This window comes from Coturnix japonica, chromosome 7 (genome assembly GCF_001577835.2).
Source record: "Coturnix japonica isolate 7356 chromosome 7, Coturnix japonica 2.1, whole genome shotgun sequence".
In the NCBI taxonomy this organism is placed as follows: domain Eukaryota; kingdom Metazoa; phylum Chordata; class Aves; order Galliformes; family Phasianidae; genus Coturnix; species Coturnix japonica.
Window position 1 is genome coordinate 5,164,897 of NC_029522.1, and position 20,400 is coordinate 5,185,296.

General features: G+C 38.1%; 1 protein-coding gene across 1 annotated transcript in view; it reads left to right on the top strand.

The window, feature by feature from the left end:
• Positions 1–5,749: 5,749 nt before the first annotated feature.
• The window catches only part of CALCRL (calcitonin receptor like receptor), a 28,712-nt gene continuing 14,061 nt past the window's right edge, over positions 5,750–20,400 (top strand). Inside the window, exons 1-7 of the mRNA XM_015867884.2 lie at positions 5,750–6,874; positions 7,894–8,038; positions 9,453–9,563; positions 10,505–10,617; positions 11,654–11,745; positions 17,693–17,819; positions 19,888–20,041. Of these exons, the coding sequence (XP_015723370.1) occupies positions 6,824–6,874; positions 7,894–8,038; positions 9,453–9,563; positions 10,505–10,617; positions 11,654–11,745; positions 17,693–17,819; positions 19,888–20,041 (793 nt within the window). The 5' untranslated portion in view covers positions 5,750–6,823. The remainder of the gene's footprint in view (positions 6,875–7,893; positions 8,039–9,452; positions 9,564–10,504; positions 10,618–11,653; positions 11,746–17,692; positions 17,820–19,887; positions 20,042–20,400) is intronic.

Below are 20,400 nucleotides of genomic sequence, written 5' to 3' on the forward strand. Positions count from 1 at the left end.
ATATACCAGATCTTGCTCTTCTGACTTTTGGCGTGTGAAATTTTAAATGTGTTCTGAAAGAGGAAATGACTTGAACTGTGGTGGCTTAGGTTGACCTGGTAAAGGCTTTGATGTAGCTGGGGGTTTGTTGTAAGTTTGCTAAACTGTTTCTTTTTTTTATTAATTTTTTTAAGTTGCCTTAAATTTATCTGAACTGTGTTTGAAGTTGCGAAGGCATCAGAAATTGTCCGTGAGTGAAAACATCAATATTCAGAATGAACTTCTGTCTGTTCCATTTTCAATGAGACCAATTATGACTGCTGAGAAGATGAAAACTTTAGGAGTGTTTTGTTTCTTTATATTAGTATATTATTTATTATATTATATATATATAATTATAATGTATATATATTATATTTATTATAATTATATTGATTATATTATTAATTCTTTATATTATGTTTTGGTTGGTTGGTTTCCCCAATATATATAATCATCATAGTATCATAGTCTCGTGTGGGTTGGAAGGGACCTTAGAGATCATCGAGTCTAACCCCCGGGATTTTAGCCCTCTGTGTAGCAGAGCGGCACTTCTACCACTTGCGCCACAGGGGGATTCGAACCTAGGCCCCAGTGTTGCAAAGCGGCATTCCTACCACTGCGCCACTGGGGCACACTATATATATATTTTGATGCAGATATATATGATAGTGCTTCAGATACTTCCTTTGCAAGCTTACCTCTGTTTGCTTTATGCATACTATTAAAGTCAATGACCAAAGGTGAACTCTAATTTAGGATGCCAGTTCTAACATGGTGGTTGCTGCAACACTGTGTTTATGCTGGCACGAGCAGTTCCCTTTCCTGGCCACCTGCTTTCTCTCTGTCCTGCTATGAGTTGTTAGTCTTCTGTGGTCCGCCTAAAAAACAATGGTCACATAAAAATTCATGTTAGAAAACTTCATCAACATTATTTTAGAGCATTTTTGTCTGTGTTGTTTTTGAAAAGGTTCACACTTCTATATGTGAATGTGGGGGAACTTCTGATGTAAGACCTGTGACTTTCGTGGAACACAAGCAATTGCCTGACTGGGTCGAAGTCGGTGACAAAATAGTGGTCAGCAAGCTTGGAAAAAAAAAAAAAAAAACTGAAGTCCTGATGCATTTTGCTTTATCCATTCTCTGGTTCCTGTTGCATTATTCTGACCTTGAGAAAACGCTTTGAACTACAAAAATACTGTTCTTGTAAAATTAGCGTCTTTTAATGAGCAACAACAACAAAGCTTTCTTAAGAGGACCAGATGAGCAAATGGCTTCAAGCTGTAACTGTTTTCACAAAGAAACCTTTGGATCTCTTTTTGGTCCTTACTTGGTAAGCTGCAGCGGTCCTTCAAATAAAAACACCAATTGCAAGACATACATAGAGCAGCAGTTCGCTTTCTGCAATTGGGAACGGGCAGCGTCTGGAAAATAAATGAATGTCAAACACCTGAGTGACAGTTACAGTAGAATTGTCTTTGTGTCTATTTGGTGAATTCCTCAACACACACTGCCGTTATTTTAATTCAGAACGACAGTGATTTTTCATGGAAGTGCAGAAGTATTTGGAGGAGGGAGGTTAATATGCCTTACTTTTCACATATAAAATTTAATCTTATAGCCATACTCAGTTTAAAATAATTTTTTTCAAATAAACCCCCCTGTATTTCCCGGTTGGGAAAAGAGGGAGTAGGGAGCCGAGTGTGAGAGATAAGAGAAACCGTTTGAGGAAAGAAAAGAAGCGAGCAAAGACCGTCTGCTACAGGATAAAATTCTCTTTGTGCACCCTTCCAACACGCACTGCTGCTGAGAATTATTGCAGGTTACATTTTTGTTATTAATATCAGCAGCTGCAAGCTGAGTGGAAAGCAAGATTAGAAACATTCTTGTTTGGAGCATGTAGTTAAGGCTCTTGGTTCTCTTAATTGTAGCAAAGAAGTCAGTTCTCTGTCTTCATGGTCTCAGTTAAGGCCTGTGCCCACGCTGTGTAGGGATGAAGCAAACTTGTCCTTGCTGTAGCAACTGTAGGAATGTCAGCGTTGTCTGTACAAATCCTTGCCCCATATTCAAGCTTCAAGCAGTTGTAAAAGTTTTATATTATTTTCTGCTGTCAGGCGCTGATAGAGGTTTTCATTTAGTAGATGAAATAATGAGTACTATTGGCAGAAAATATAACCAAGAAAATGTTGTGTAATTATTTTGGAAGTGTAGAGTATTGTTACTTTGCTTTAATTTTTCTAACATTTATATGATGCATTTATTTGGCACAGTTAGATACCAACAAGTGAAAACAATCCTGATGAATTTTAGCTTTATTCATCTGTAATCGAGTCATCGCATTTCTTCCACATGCAGTTGGACCATTTTTTACTGCTGGCTTTGTATGTTGTTAAGTCAATAATAAGTTCAACTTATTTCAGTGGGAAGAGTAGAACTTCAGTAATCTATAATAACAGCATTGAAATACAGGGGCAGAAAGAATGCCTGTCTACGCAAGAGCAAGGAGGAAATGTTTTTGCACTTCTGACTGCCATACCTGAAAGGTACACATCCCTTTTGGTCAATAAAGTCCCTGTCAGTGTGTATGTTTAGAGTCAAGTTGGTGCTATGGACAAAGACACAAAACCATCTTAGCTCTGCGGTGTGCTACGTAGAGAGAAGAGATAGCGTCTGAGGGCAGAAATTGTTTTATGTTCCATGGGAAGAAACCTGTTCAGCTTTCACCCTCAAAACTCCTACAGTGATTTTGTTGTGAGTGGGTTGTGTGTGTGTTTGCATGGGTCGTGGTTTTTTGGGGTCGTTTTATTATTTTGTGTTGTTTTGGGTTTTTTTTGGTTGGTTAGTTTGTTTGTTTTTTAATGGTAATATATAGCCTAAAGAACTAGCACCACCATCCATTTATGCTACTTTCTTGCAATTTTATGCATTGTTAGAGATGGCCAAAAGTGTTGCCAATAACTACTAGTATAATCTGTTGGAAGTGGTAGGACAAGCGGGAGAAAACAATGTAGATGAATGGTTGCCAAAAGCTGTTAACAGGAAAAACTACACAGAAGTAATTGAGTCTGTGTAATCTTATCTACGGACGGTTCTGCAATCTCTGCAAGGCCTCTGGCAAGCTACTACAGTGAAAATTGTTTGCAAAAAAACCCAAATAATTTGCATGCTAATAGTATCAAAGTGATGGCATGTCTTTCGGAGCTAAACCTAATTTTCTACTTGCCATAAGCCTGTAAGTGGGCCTTGAAAAACACACTGTGCAGTCCTAGACATGAGCAGTGAATGCTCTCGCATCAAGCTAGACTGCTACCAAATGCGTGATGAAATTGGTATAAAATAATAAATCCATAAGATTTATAAAGGTATACCCCTTTGTTTCTGCTTCATGTATTTCCTTTCTTAGTTCAAAAGAAGGAAATAAATGCTGTTGTACCACAGCTGGAAATTAAGATAGAAAGAGGAAGAAAAGATAGCGTGTGGAACTACAAATTTGACATTTATATAATATGTCTCCATTTATGTGAATAATTATGTGAGTCTGAAGAATGAAAAGTGAAAGGAAACTGACCTGCGCTTTGTTTTCTGTATTATGTTTTGGGGTGGTATAATGAATATTGTGCATCTTTTCATGGTTATCTGTCTGCTCGGGGAGGTCTTCCAATAGGCCTGTAAGCGTATTTTTTTCTGCAGATGAAAGGATTTCAGTTGATCCTTATGTGTGCTGCTGCATTTCTTAGGGCAAGCTTTTTGTAGCTCCGCATTTTTGTGATGCTGCCCACTATGAGCCAGCAGTACGCTGTGGTGGTCACACAGATTTCAAAGAATAAGTGCAGTGATGGTAATTCTGTAAGCACTGCATTATAGCAGTTATGCCAGCATTCACAGGATAGTAGCATTAGTGTTTTAAATTAGTTAAATTTTGTTTATTGTAAAATACAGCAACTGATGGATCTGTTTGGTAATGTACCAGGTGATTTTAGTGTATGTAAATGAACAAGTGTGTTGTTGTCTTAATAAGCCTGAATAAACAGTGCAGTGAGGTATGTAGGCAGCTGAGCAGAGCTGGTGCTTCTACACCATAGAAGCTGTCTCAGGGAGGATTGATCTTTCCATTTCCTTTCTCAACTGTTTGGGGAATATGCAACTGCTGATGTTTGGTTCTTGGTTAAAAGTAGCAGTAGGGAGCAAGGAATTTTAATGTTGTGAAATGGTTCTACGCAGTGTTCAGTACATTTTTTTCTCTGAACGTTTTTTTTTCCACTTTCCTTCCTTACCAACATAATTATTAGGAGGAGGTAGACATTCCTACCCATACAGGTGTGAACTGCTGTGCAATACCATCCAAGCAGTCCAGCCCAAAAATTAGCAGAAGTCCCTACAGAAATTAGAAGAGAGCTTGAGTTGGTTAGGAGGATTGCTGAATTGCCCTGAATTGGTCTCTTTGCAAGTTTGGAGGTAGTTTGCTTTCAGGACTAAAATAATTTGGTGCACAGAAAACATTCAAGTTAGAATAATGTGCCTGTTAATAAGAAAAGTCTGTCTGTCCAAAGCTTATGTGAGAAATAAGCGATTCTGTAGCTCCAGTTGGGGCTATTGGATTTTTTTTTTGACAGTGTAATACAGCAATTCAAATTAGGGATGCTTGGAAAGAGTTGAGTATTTTCCAACTTGTGTTTTTGGCTATACCTTGGGCTAAAAGAACCAAAACTTGCCTGAGGGAATGGAATACTTTGAGCTGTATCTTTGTCTCTAAAAAGAACAAGAAATAGCAAAATACTCCATGTCTGAGAGTGCTAGCCTCAAGAAAGTAGGGAGTGCTACCATAACAGGAAGAGGGTGGGTTTTTTTATTGTGTGTGTGTTGTTTTTTTTTGTTGTTGTTGTTGTTGATGATGGGTTTTTTTGTTTGGTTGGGGTGTTTTTTTTTGTTTTTTTTTTTTTTTTCAAGAAAATTGACATTTGCACTCCTGCTTTCAGTAGAGAGTAAGGATACATACATTTATATTTCTATCTTCAACTTCTGTGTTGCAATGTTTTAGCATTTTTGCAAGCTAATGTAATCAGCTTGAATTTTTTTTACTCAGGAACTGCAGATTAGCAGAGAATTCGTGAAATATATTTGTGCATGTGTTTCAATGTACATGCAATGATGTCAGTAACTCTCTTCTATCCCACTTGTACGTAGACACATGTTGACTTAAGCTAACAAGCAAGCGCTTAAAGTAAAAGCCTCTGTATTTTCTTGGTGAATTAAAAGCGGTCAGGTGACTGAAGTTCAAAATACCCTTATTTTTCCACTTTTTAATTTAATTTTATTTTTTTTTTACCCTTCTGCTGTGTGATTGAAACGGGAAGCGTCTGGGACTCAGCAAGGGTGACATTTATTCTTGGGAGAGTGGGAAAAGGTTAAAAGTAGAAACAGCTGACGAGGCAGGACGGATGGCTCTGTAAAGAAAGCAGGAGGAAGAGAAACGTGAACATCTGCTAAAGCTGTACCACTGACTCTTGGCTACGTTGCAGTTCCTTTGGAATTCATTCTTCAAAAGATGTCACCGCTATCAGTGAGAAACACAACACGGACCAGTGCATTCTCTTTCAGGGATTGTAATGAAGGCAACAAGCAGGCTGTGCAAAGTTTTAGGGTTGTTATTTTCCCTTTGGTTGGTTGGTTTATTTTGTATCTTTTTTGGTGGGATTGTTGGGTTTTTTAGTTGTTGTTGTTGTTGTTTTTTTTCCTTAATAGTTTTTCTTTCTCATCAGATAGGGATTTTCTAAAGAGCTACTGGAGTGCACTGCAAATATATTTTATGTCTGTCAGTTGGTCTTTCTCTAAAAATCTTTGGCGTATTTGAAATTCAGTGTTCCACTGAATTACCTGGGCAGTTTCCAGCAATTGGTATCAGAGGTTTGAATGCCAGCAGAAAAAAATAGAGGGAGGATCACTTACTCAGGATTAAAAGGGGACAACAGTAACTGATTTTAAAACAGGCTTCTGTATTTCTGTCAAGATTTACAGTAGACAACAGTAATCTTGTATCCTTAGACTGTACAGCCTACAAAATGCTGTTTATTGAATTACAGTAACATTAGGAAGACTCAGTGTTATTTTGTTAGCAAAGAAAATACAGAATGCTTGCTTTTCTGTGAAATTGATATTTTAGAAGGAATTGTGTTTAATTCTCTGTGCTGGGCCATGTACTATCATTTGTTTTTCATGCACCGATTGTTTGTAGGTTGTGATGCTGAATAAGAAAAAAAATCAAACATCCAAAAACAATCACAAACATGACTGAAGGACAAATGTGCCTTGAGTCGGGAGGAAGATAGACAGCAGTAGTCCTCTCACTTCAGTAGCAGTTTGGTTTTTGAATTCAGTACACAACTCAGACCTCGGCCTTTGGGGACATGTTAATTGCCGTGTATCTGTTAGAGTCAATACCAGCTACCGAGATGAGGTAAAGCCTCTGAAGAAGCTGTGTTAGTTGAGGCAATGGGTGGCCCTTCCTGCCTGAACCGTGAGAGATATATGTGCTGGTGCGGGCAAAATCCAGCTGCTGGAATATGCCTCTGGTGAACCAAATACATGTTCTTCACACCATACTGTGCATCTCCATGTAGGTCTACACACTCAAGGTGGAATAAAAATTGGGCAAATCTGCACTGATTTGTTCTAATGCATAGAGAAAATATGAATTCATTCATCAGTTGTTGCTTTCCTGAAATAATATTTTTTTCCCCATATTTTTTCCCCCGGCAGTTCGAGTTAATTCAATAGCAAAATAAAATACACTGCATCGGATATAAAAATGACACAAAACTGGATCGCCTTTTTGCTGTTCTTCCTCTCAGTTACTTTGGTGAGTTTCATCACACTTTGTTTTTTAAATCGTTATCAGTGTGAGTAACCGTGTACGGAGTACTGTAGGAATTGGTATTATCTAAGATATAATGGTTTATTCAAATACTGCAGAACACAATTAGAATCTGTCATATGTCTTGGTTTTATTTCTTGTACTGAAGGAGCAGTAATAGCAATTGCCGTGCTGAACCAAGCATTTCTTTAGCTGGCCAGTTTATGGTAACAGATGACACGTGACATATAAGTAGTATCAAGTAGTTTCATGGGATAGTGGGGGAGCCTTATCCGCTCAGATTCAGAGGAAATCCCTGGAACTTTTAATTTCACCACTTGTATGAAAAGGTTACAGTATTCCTATCTGCAAGTGTTTTTTTTCCATGAAGCTCAGTCAATTCAGGTAAAATTTGCTACTTTTTAAAACAATGTAGTTCAAGATGCACTTCTGCGTGTGGCATGCTTTATTTTGAAAAACTACCACTGTGGTTTTAATATCATTGCAATATTGTTCTCTGTTCTGGACGTGGGCTGCATTTACAAGATGGTGGATGAACAAGCAAGCTCTAAGCAAGTCAAAAGCTTCAGGCGTATGGGCAGGTTCTTTATGAAGGATCATTTTGTTTCTGATCTAAATGCCTCTTAGAATGATACAAATACTGTATATTTTACTGTGTGTTGAAAACATTATCTATACACTTCTGATTGTTTCCATGCTGCCTATGTGTTTTTTTAATTTTTATTTATGAATCTTGCAGATATTTATTTTTTCATGGTCCATCATGTGATATTTGCTAAGATTCAGTAATAAGAAGAATTCTTAAGTTAGACAGAAAAACACAATGTCAGATTATCAGTAGTAAGATCTGAAGATTGGTTCACTTCAGTGAAGTTCTATTTTAAATAAAGTATTCTAAGGTATTGGAATTTTGTTATCAGTTGTTATGCAAGTCATGGTTTCAAAATCGGTTGTAAAAAGGTGATTTGCTTTAAAAAAAAAAAAAAAAATCTTTTTTCTCCTAGTTATTTGCCACCGCTATTCCATCTGAAGGCCATCAGAATATGACAGAGGACTCTGGTCAACTGAGCGTTACACGGAATAAGATCATGACGGCGCAGTATGAATGCTACCAGAAAATTATGCAAGATCCTGTTCATAGGAAAGAAGGTAGGGTTTACTTTCTCATAAAGTGTTCCAAAGGGAAGCGCCAAGCATATGATTAAAGTAATCCAAGTTCCTGACCCTTTTTTTATATTTATATTTATATTTTTTTTATATTTATATTTATATTCAAGTATTGCCACCGAGACATGACTTCTTTCAGACTCTTGGTACAGTTTTTTAGACGCAACATTAAAGTAATATAATGTCTACCACCTAACTACTGTACTGCATCTTGTATAGCATCAATCTTTTATTTCAAATAAGAAAATGTTGAAGGGATATACTGATTTTAAAAATTGAGTCGGTTTCTGCCTTAAAATATCTGAAAATATTAAGTGGTTCCTGATGAGAAAAGGCAATTGCACTCTTTTACAATACTTTTTTGTTTGTTTGTTTTGTTTGTTTGTCTTCTGAGATGTTTCTTTGAAGAAAACAAATATCTGGAGGCCAGAAATGGATATGAGAGTGCTTATGTAGAAGCTCAGGTACAGGCCAGGGCACCACAATTTAAGAACAGCATGGACAAATTGCATAGTCTCCACATCAGAAGTAGAGGAAGTACGGTGTTTGAGCCTTTGAGATGGTTTGAGGAGCAGGGAGGATGTGGTATAATTTCTCGAAGAGAAAACTGAAGGAAGATACAGAAAATATTTTTCCAATCTGCGGTCAGTCATTCTGCGTGTGTTCTGGGAAAGAAATTCATTATAAAACCCCAGCTCTTTCTCAAAGGAAGTTTATTTTAGGTGTTCTGAAAGAGATCTTGGAGAGCGCAGTGAGAGGCTGAAACAGGCTCTAGAGGGACACTGCAACATCCCTGTTCTCAAATGTACAGAGAAATGTCTGCAGGCTCATCTCTGAGGAAGAGAAACCATGGCTGCTTCCTGAATAGGCTTTCTGATATCTTTGAGGATACCACTCAGTTTTCAAACACATCTATAGCTGAAGTACACATCCAAAATCTAAATAAATTCAGCGAAATGGTCTTTGCAAAATCACGGAACCACAAAATGGCTGGGATTGGAAGGGACCTTAAAGATCATCAACCTCCTGTCAGGACAGATGAAATGTAAAGTTCTTTGTTGTGTATTTTTTGGTTTGAATTGGTTTACTTCTCTTTGCCCAGAGAACATTACCCTACCGTGCCGTAGATCTAATGTGTTTTGTGAACTGCAGGAATAGCTAATGTCAATAAGAATGATAATGGATATTTCTGAGAAATATACCTGTAAGGAAGTGGTTCTACAACATGAAATACTAATTAGCTCCTGCTAAATTTTAAGTTTCCATTTTTATCTTTACAAAGTCATCTCCCATGTAAATGAGCAACTTACCTTTCCTGGTGTTATACCTTAACTTTTGAAAGACTACTTTGAAGGAAGAGTTGCTATTTTATTGGCAGTTGTCCACTTGTGTCTAGGTCCTTACTGTAACAGGACATGGGACGGCTGGTTGTGCTGGAGCGATGTTGCCGCAGGAACTGTATCGGTACAGCATTGTCCCGACTACTTCCAAGATTTCAATCCATCAGGTAAGTGTGTATGTGGGCTTTCTACATAAGGATACTGCTAAAAGAAATGATCTTTTGTGTGCTTGATGCCTACTCTTTGCTTTACTCAAGTCAGTAATGCATCTGAATTTCAGCAACTCCACATCCATTATTTGCACTTAGCTTGTATTACAGGAAAGTTCTAAGGTTTTTTACTTTTCTGAAAGTAGCCATGGTAGAATTCTATAGATTAGGAAATACAAATTTAATTTAGATGACCATTCTTTGCTATTGGTGATGAGAATTACCTTCTGAGAGGAAAGCAGATATGTAATTTATTTACTTTTTTAACCTTAGTTTGGCAGCTGAAGTTAACAAGTGTTTCTCCCACAAGCGAGTCTTTTCCAGTAAGCTGAACTTGGCAACTGTGTGAGCATGTGGAAAATGTCACAGACTGCCACTCTTGTCTGCTTCTGCCGCATTTGCTATTTCCCGTGGTCTTTTGGTGGCCATTTAGTATGTGACTTAACCATTATGCAGTCCTGGAAATTCTCCAGTCTGGTTCTAGAGCAGTTTCTCTATTGATGTTTTCTTGCCTGTTCAATTTACAGTGGTAGAATGTTAGACTTCTGTTTATATCTTGGATGTTAAAGTGGCCATTTAAATATCCTCATCACTTCATCTGGTAGTTCTCTAACAGTTGGATATATTTTGATAGCAATTTGTGGAAGAGGAATGTATGTGTTTTCTTAAGAAAAAACACACATAAACGGTTGCCCATGCCAAGCAAAAGCAACGGCCTCGGGTTTCTCAGAACTCCAAGTAACAGTCAACGTCTCTCTAGTCATACTAATAAAGCTGTCATTCATTTGCCAATCTTTTTTGTGAAACACGAGGATCAGGAAGTAGAGCTTCGCTGCTGACTGTTGTGTTTTTGCCTTGTTTTTTCTGTTTTTCTTTTCCACTACTCTGACTGCCTGTAGAAAAAGTTACAAAGATCTGCGATTCAAGCGGGAACTGGTTTAGACACCCAGAAAGCAACAGGACGTGGACGAACTACACCCAGTGTAATATCTATACGCGTGAAAAAGTGAAGGTAGGAAAGGAATAAATGCACATCACCGGTCTCAAAAAATGATCTGTGAAACATTAAAAACGCACAGATAGTGTCTCATCTAATAACATTTCTTTAAAGTTTTACATATAATTTGTTTATATGATTTCACAAGTCAATTTATGTATCCATTCAAACATTTAATTTGAGTAATAGGTTCAGAGGCCATGTACCATGTGGAGTACGTGAGCCTGTGCATGCAGGCTATTATACTTTCTTATGCAATCTGGACAACTATGCTTTATCGTGGTCATGTAGGGTTCAACCTAAAGATGTTCATTTTTTTCTGCGTAAAATGATTTTTGTAATAAAAAACAAAAACAAAAAAGGTCTATTTATGAGGCAGACTCCATAATTGAAAGCAGAATGTTGTTATTGGTAGAAATTAAGTTATTAATTCAAATAAGTGATGATAACATCTTGTATATATGACTAACATTACTTCACCCGTTCTTCATTATTTTGCTCTCTACCTAGCTTTTCATAATACTATAGTTTGGCTGCAGGTTTATTTGTTAGTTCCACTTAGTCTTTGCTATTTTGGAGCCATTGTTCATTTTATTTGTATCCTTCAAACGAAAGCTCGATTCTAGGAAAGTATCCTTATAAGAGACAAAATTATAGGAGCAAAAAGTACATACCTTCATATGTGTAGAAGATTGATTTATTTTCTTTAAGAGACACACGATAGACAAATCTAACCTCAGATGGGAGTGCACTAAGCACAGTTGCAAAAATGACCTGATTTTGTATAACTACTCAGAGAAAACATAGTGTATATTTAAAAACCTATTGTCTTAACATCTAAGAGAATTTTTGTGTTTTAAATGAATCTGGTTTTACCCATCAGAGATGTTAGTAAGATAGCAATTTGCAGGATTCTCAATTGACTCATTGTTTTCAGTCAAGTTTTTGTGTTCTTAATCCTCATTACAGTTATTTTGTGGGTAGATGAAGAAGTATGTTCATTCTTAATAATTCTGTATCACATGCTATTGGTTTTATTCTTCTATTGCAGACTGCTCTGAATTTATATTATTTGGCCATCATAGGACACGGTCTTTCAATCGCCTCACTTCTGATTTCTCTTGGCATATTCTTTTACTTTAAGTAAGTATATTTAAAATTCTTTCCCAAATATTGTTGTTTGCAGCAACGCTAGTTCCAATGCTTTAGAAACACGGGCCTTTCAAATAAATTGGATGGAGCAACAAGGTGAAAAACAAAAAACTCTATATGGGTTTGGCATTGAATATGCTTTTACAATAAAATCTTAGGTTTCTGTCATCAGAAACCTAGCATTCCCGATCTGCAAATTAAAAATTGTAGCAGATGTTGGAAATGTGGAAAATGGCAGATAGAAAACACAACCAACTACTAAACAAGCATGTTTTAGGAGGTGGAGGAGTGTTGCTTGCTTGCTTGCTTGTTTGTTTGTTTTTAGTAATATCTTAAGGTGTGGATATGTCAAGAGTGGGTCATGCTGAAGATTAAACGAAAACTAAAGTACTGATGGTATGTAAGTCACATACATTTTATAGACATGTGGCATATAAATCACATTACGAAGGATAGAGCCACATAATGTAGTAGTGAGGAAAATAAAGCAAAGAGCAACATTAGGAATGGCAACTAGGACAATAATTTTCCTTTTTCATCATATTATTCTGGTGAGAGCTCTGTTCTACCCACTCTCTAGCAGTTACAGTGTATCTTGCAAGCAATCGAGTACTGCATTGCCACCATAACCAATTTCAAAACATGAAGCGTAGCGCATGCATCTTTAAATGTTATTTGTGCTTCAAACTTTGCTCACTTTTCTGTGTTTGTAAGTTGACGAGGCTTAGTAGAAAGCTGAAACCAGTATCACCTCAGGGTTGCCACGTGAACAGAGCTGAGGCCAAGCACAGCGCTGTCAGCGATGAGCCGTTCTCTACCAAATGCTGCATTGCGCAGCATGGGCTCTCCTCGTTAACTCTCTGTTAATTGTTTCTGTTTCGTTTCTCCTTGTGGATGGATGTTTCTCCTTGTGAAAAGGATGGATCCTTTTCACAATCTTATCGGTTTCTCATCACTGTACTCTTACATTTCACTCCTTTTTTTTTTTCTTTTTTTTTTTTTTTCCCCTTATACGTAAATATGAGTAGCACAGATATCAGTCATGGTGAGGCTATTTTAGGTTTTACTTTTCTCTTGTTCTGGACTTGGAGTTCATTTGGTTGTAGATATCTGCTAAAAAAAGTGGTGTTTTTTTTGTTTGATCTGGCCGAAGGTAGCGTTTCCAATTTAGGGATGCATTAGTTGCCCGAGTTCTGGAATACCATGGCAATAAATTCTTATAGAGCATTCCAGGTTTATAGCTCCTCCTTTCAAAACATATTTAATGTGATTTGTTGGCTTTTCCTGACTTCTTTCTCTATTTCCAAATTCACTTTCCCTCCACAAAATTAATATTATAGATAACCCCAAGTCCCCTTAGGTTTTATTTTGCATTACAAAATGCAACGCTTTTATTGTGAACCTCACAATGAAGTTTGACAGATAAAAAAAAAAAAATCTCAGACGGTAGAAAAAAAAATTGCATTGTAACGAATGTGTAAGGCAAAAGGAAAAGGTTTTTTTGTGTTACAAAAGCAAACCAAGCCCATTTTATGTTAACCTGTGGCTCTTGCTACAGAAAGGGGTTTGCTTCACTGCCATTATAACTACATTTCATTTGTTGTATCCTCCAGGAATATTTTTTTCTCCCTTTAGTAGAAGGATCCTCTGTCCACAGAGAAGCACGTGGTATTAATCTAGACTGTAGACCGCAACTTCTAGACTGCGGTTATGTTGGGATAAAAAAGGAATTTACAGAATTTAAAGGAAACTAAAGAAAGTTCTCTACAGTTGTTCTCTTGGGATGTGCAGTTCCACTGAAGTATTTTTAGTTCTAGGAGGATATTTAAGGATCTAGATTAAAACCAGGATGTATTATGTATCAACCGAAGCTTGTGTGATTAGTCATAGCTTCTGAACAGGTGGCCTTTATTTATTTATTTATTTATTTATTTATTTATCCCTGTATTGTGCATGGAAGCCTTTGCATTTATTCCCTTAGATTGTTTCCAGTAACTGTAAGTTTAATCACAGAAGTGGGATGTTTTTTTCTTAGGAAAAATGACAGGTTGCTTGTTTTTTGTTTTGTTTTGTTTTTCCAAAATTTTTCAGCTTTTTCAAGAATCAATTGCTTGATTGTGACTGTTGTGTTTTTTTTCAAGTTGTGTGCACTTTATTTTCAATTGGAATTTTTTCCTTCAGAAAACTGTATCATTGGAAATAGCAGTTCAGTTTGTGACCTGTGCTCATGTGTTTTAAGCTTTAAATATGTTTTTAAATGGTTATAGGCTCGGAACTCCAGTCTTTCTCCAAGAGAAATCATCAGTGAAGACTGGAGTAGTGATTAGCAGTGGCTCTCCTTTCTCATTCTGTTACATAATCAAAATTGTAATTAAGTTTCATATATAACTTCATATATAAGTTCCATGGTTATTTTCATAAAGAAAGAAAAATGAGTAAACAGAAAACATTAAAGAGCAGAGCATCAAGAGAAAGGAAATACAGGAGAAGCTGTTGATGAAGCATGGCTCAGTGATCTGACAGCACTTGCAAAGGTTAGGAACACTGAACTTAGTCTGGACAAAAACTGGATATGGTAGATGGGAAGATACTGGGTTCCTAAATAACTTTCAGTTAACATAAGAGTAAAGGCTAATTCCCGTCAGGTGTATACGTGGATCTCACTTCTTGGGCGTATATAAGGATCTACTTTTTTTCTTTCAATAGAACATTGAAAATGAAATGTTAATTTTTTTATTCTGGAACTGATTTTTCCATTGTGCCCAAGACATACAGAAGTGAATTTATACATACATAATTATAATAGATAAAAGTACATAATTTAACAGGACATTTTTGTTGTCGCTTTTTGTTTTGTACCACGCAGGGTAAAACATTCAATGGTAGGTCATCTGAATGCTCTCAGATCGTCATTATGAGAGATGATTAAAGGACATTATGTCACTAAGAAAAACAGCCAGAAGAAGGAAATAGGAAGGGTAACAGAAAAGGGAGGGGTGGGGAACACAAGGAAGAAATCCTTGTATTACCAAAAGCACATTTAATTTTTAAATGTCAGCAGTCTTGCCATCTTGTTTCTTGTCCGGCAATCCTTTTAGTGCTTTTCTGCATGGGCGGAGGTGGGTGTGGATGGGTGTGTTTGAATATTCAACAGGAACAGCTGCCGGATGACCCCGGGAGATGGCCCTGTTAGCTGTACGTGCTTTTCCTTGCCTCCTCGCTGAATCTTAACAATAAGCAGACGGGTTTCCAGAGTTCTTCAGGACTTGTTTATACAAAACTGTTAGCTGAAATCCTGCACCGCTTTCCTTCTTTCTATGTGAACCATCTAGGAAAAAAGTTCAGAGGAATATATATATATTCAAAGAACATAAAAACTAAGCATATTTTGATAGTTGAAGCTTTGCATTGTTGGCATTAAAAGAGAAAGTATTTTTAAAAGCCTAATGAAATATACTTTTTCATTTAATTCTTACCTATATGTGAATTTTTGTCAGTCAGATAAAGGTCAGATAGCGGAAGATCACTTAGGATCGGAGCTGATCTGAGTGCCACGCCATATGGCACCAGTGGTTTCTAGAATATTTTCTGTGACCTATATTTGGTGACAGGAGTCTGAAAAAGTCTTAGGGCTGCAAGGCATGACTTGCAGAAACTTCAGTCTGTCCATCTGCAGTATTACATTGTGCTGATACAAACCTGGTAGCTTAGTCCATGTATCTTTGTGATGTTTCATACTTGTCGCTCGTGAGAGTTCGAGGTAACGCAGCCATGGATTGTAATCTTGAAAGCCACTGTTTTTTGAGTCTCTTTTAGTGAGGTCATCGGTTTTCTTTTTTTGTCTATCATATTCTCAGCAGACATCAATGTTCTCCTCTAGACTTTGCAACTTTAATTTCTGAGCCTCTCTTTCAAAATATAAAGCTCTTCTTATTGTTCCCCTCTCCCTTCAGAATAAAAAATGATTTGCCACAGTTTATACTTCGTTCTAGCCCAAAGGTTAGAAAAGTGGAATTCTTTTTTCCCATGTAACAATTCAGAGGTGTCCACCGCTGACCTCATCAGTGTATGTCTGATATCCATTAACATTGAAGAGCGTTTGCATATGAAAGCGAGTCTTCTCCCTCCGGTTAGCTAGTTCATTTTGGGAATCAGCCGTGCTGCACAGCATTGGCTACAACACAGACGGGAGGGGCAGTTAAAAAGTACAGTCTCTTTGAAGGCTGCTGTAGATGCTTTTTCTGAAGAAACCTTAGAGCATTTCCCCAAAGCGTCTGCTGTACTGCAGCCTCTGTCACTTCACTTTGCCTTTGGGAGGGCTCACTTGGTAACACAAGCACACAGTGGGCTCTGTTCCCAACCACTGTCCCTGGCGTGCCGTATAACTGATCAAATCAGCTTGCTCATATGTGCTATGAGCTCCCTGTCCTAACTAATTTTTTTTTTTAAACTTATCATCTGCTTTTATAACTCGAAAGGTGCTATTTGCTCTTTTGGGACATTTTGACATTGTTTCAATATACTTTTAGTCTGGTCCACATAGGCTGCTTATTTTATTTAGGGTTTGTTTGAAACAATCGGTTTCTTTGGAAAAGTTGGATGAACGGCGCTCCTATTTCTTGCAATGACACTATGTTAGATCCGCTTTTGTGTAATATTGAGTGATGAGAAAGCAGAAATCTACTATTCCCATGCTCACTGTTGGGTATAATTTAGAATCACAGAGTCAGAGAACCCTTACAGTAGGAAGGAAACTCTGAAGACCATCTAGTCGGGCTCCCCTGCAGCCGGATCCAGTTGCCTAGAGAGCAATCCAGCCTCGCCTGGAGGCTCTCCAGGGTTGGGGCATCAACTGCCTCTCCACCTTCACTGTAAGGCTTTTTCCTTACATCCAACCTAAATCTACCAGACTCTTTAAGTCTGAAATCATTTCCTCTTGTTCTGTCACAACAGACTCTACTAAAGAGTCCGTCCCCTTCTTTCCCTTAGCTCCCCTTTACTCTGCACTGGCAGGTGAACCGGCCGGCTATCGCGAGCCCACCGAGGCGCCTCGGCGCTGCGGTATCGCTCCGTTTAGGCGGGATTCTGACTTAGAGGCGTTCAGTCATAATCCCACAGATGGTAGCCTCGCTCCAGTGGCTCCTCAGCCAAGCACACGCACCAAATGTCTGAACCTGCGGTTCCTCTCGTACTGAGCAGGATTACTAGCTGGGATTACAGTAGTGCATCATCAGTAGGTTAATAATAACCTGTCTCATGATGGTATGATTGAGTATTATTATTATATTTCTTAATAGTCTTTTGATATATATTTCAGTCTTAAACTTTATTGCAGTCTACAAAGGAAATGTGGAAAAGAAACATTTGCATATTGCATTTTATAACTGTTTCATATACTGTTTAAAACTTGATTATGCAGAAGCCGAGGTGACTTTTTTCCTCTTTTACTTAGTTGGGTATTTCTCCAGCTATAGGATTAAGGAACAAAAGTGACCAAGAATGTCAGTAAAACAGAGTTGTCCTCCAAAAATCTAGGCAGACGTGAGTAAGTTGAAACATAGGCTGGCACAACTTCCTCAAGCTCGGGTGTGACTGTGATTTGGAAGAAACTAACAAAAGCAGAATTGCTTAGCGTTAGCAAAACATGTTACATTACCTGTTTCCAGATAATTTTTAGGTAACCGCTGCAATGCAAGCTCTTTGTCATAGATGTATTTCAACTGTATATACTCGTTTACCTCTTGTTGTCCAATAAACTGGAGATTAAGGGAATGTATTAACTTTCACATGGTTCTATTCCATTTGGACTGGAGTTGAAGAGAGGGTTGATGTAAGAGTACATAATAAAAAGCTCTAGTATTTCAAAATGTTAGAGTTGTCCCCGATTACGCGTAGCTGTCCCCTTGTGTATTCATTTGTTCTTGTTTCTCTTTTTTAGGAGCTTGAGTTGCCAAAGGATTACCCTACATAAAAATCTCTTTTTCTCTTTTGTTTGCAACTCTGTCGTAACAATAATTTCACTGACCGCAATTGCCAACAATCAGGAGTTAGTTGCAGCTAATCCAGTAAGTGAAAGTATATCTGGCTGCTTTGTTGATTTGTATATGAAAAATTTCAGCAATGTAGAAGGGATAAATGAAATATCAGTAGTTGATGAAATGTTGTATACAGCAAGGTCCAAATGTTCAGTTATAATGTATCCACGTTACGTATTACAGCAAATGTCAAACAGTGATTTGGGCGCTTCATATTTGAGGTTTTGAAATAAAAAAGCAGCCTCACAGACACAGTGTACCGAAGCGCTCTTCCAGATCTGTGCAGATGACTAGCGTGCTGAAACAGCTGCAAGAAAGTAGCCTGTTTTAGATGATGGCAGGGAGATTGGGATGGCTGAAGTTCGGTAGTACATTTTGGCTCTCTCAGGAACTTTTCTAGGGCTTTTGCTTTCCACCTTGAGTCCTTTGTGTCTCTTTCTTGTCGCGTTAAGTGTGAATCCGTAGCCTCTCCCACGGGGTTAGGAGTTGAAATGCACATACAGATCCCTAAATATGGCTTTATTTTTAAATAGACATGTTAGATCAATTTTTATACTGTGACAGGGTACAAACACTCAACTCCAATAGCTTCTGTAAAAAAGATCGATTCTCTCTTCTGTGAAAGCTCATAAAAATACTGAAAAACAGGCTTGACATAGCTGCTAATTATCATTAATATGCAAATTAATTAGCAGAACACAGTAAAACATTATCAAGTTGCTTATTTGGTTTAAGCTAGTGGACAGAGGAAGGGTGACAGATGTCATCAGCTTGGGTTTGTGCAAGGCCTCGGATGTGGTCCCTCACCTGACCTGTAGAAATATGGATTTTGAAGGGTGGACAATTAGATGGATAAATACTTGGTCACAGCCATAGGGCCGTGGTCATCAGCTCTAAGTCCAGATGGAGGCAGGCAACAAGTTGTTTATGTGAGAGTCACGTGGAGAAGGACCCGGAGGTCCTGGCACATGAAAAGATTGACGTGAGCCATCGACGCACCATTGCAGCTCTGAAGGCCAACAGCATCCCGGACCGCATTGGAAGAGGGGCGGCAGCAGGGTGAAAGAGGTGACAGTTCTAACCGCCTCTACTTTGTCTACGTGAAATCTCATGTGGAGTACTGCATCCAGGTCCGGGGCTACAGAGCACTTGTTCTTCCTTAGCTCAGAGGAGACAGAGCTCTGGGGTGACCTCATTGTGGCTTTCCAGTACTTGAAAGGATATTTTTGATGGGATGGTGGCTGACTTATTCCGCAGGCAGACTGTGACAGGACAAGGGGAAGTGGCTTTAAACTAGAGACAATAGATTTAGATGATATATTTGGAGGACATCTTTCTGCATGGGGCCGGCAAAGCAATGGCGCGGGTCGCCCGGAGAAGCTGCGGCTGCCCCATCCCTGGCGGTGTTCAAGGCCAGGTAGAATAGGGCCTCAGCAGCCTGAGCTGGCAGGCATTGATTGTGCCCACGGCCTAGGGGTTGGATCTCAATGATAATTAAGGTCCTTTTCCACCCCAATTGATCAAACATTTTGATTTCCAAAGAAGAAAGGATCCACTGTGTCCAAAACAGCACTTTATTTCTTATTTACAATCTCAGGTTTTTTGCTTTTACAATAAACTCTTACGTACTGTTGCAATTGAAGAATGCCAGAATATTTTGAGTGAGCCTAATATTTGCCTTAAAAAAATGCTTATGACTAGAACCTGCCGTACAAACTGTACCCCCGGGGCTAGGTTTACATTGGAAATACTGTAAGGAAATTGAGAATGTTTATCATTCTCTATGTTGTGACTGGTATAACTGCCAGAGAATTTGCTTTTTAGAAGCATGTTTTTTCACGCATCTGCTAATTCGAGGACTCTGTTTTAACTGGAATGATCAAATGGGTCGCTATTTGTGACAAAAGGAAATACTATCATTCCCGCTTCCTGCCATCATGCTAGAGGATGTTCGCTTCTTATGTTCGCTGATTAAAAATAGATTGGCTATCAAATATGGAAGTTTAATTCTGTAAAAGAAAATACTTTTTCCAAGTACTTTTGTGTGAGATTTTTGCAACTGAAGAATTTATATTGTACTGTGCTATCTTTTCTACAGGTTAGCTGCAAAGTGTCAACGTTTATCTACCTGTACCTAATGGGTTGCAACTACTTCTGGATGCTGTGCGAAGGCATTTACCTGCACACCCTTATCGTGGTGGCTGTTTTTGCTGAGAAACAGCACTTGATGTGGTATTATCTTCTCGGCTGGGGTATGCAATTTCACTCTCTGTATTTTCAGGCCAATGCTCTCTTTAACTCCTTTTCTCAAGCAATCGAACAGCAGTCCCATCGCTTCTCTGAGGTGGTGGATTTGAACAATGACAACATGCCTTTCTTCTTTGTCTGTCATATTTTAACAGGCCTAGGAATATTGATGTAGGAACTAGAACATACCCCTATCTTCGCTGAAAGAGAGATTACGTGTTTCTGTGGTCAGGAAGCGACTCCTCCTTTGTATAGAGAAAATAGTCTCTTATTTTAAAAAGACATTAAGAAGTAATTATTCATTGTTCCTCATCTGAAGATGTTTATTCAGGAGTGAATGTTTGTTTTTAGAGAAGTCTCTCCA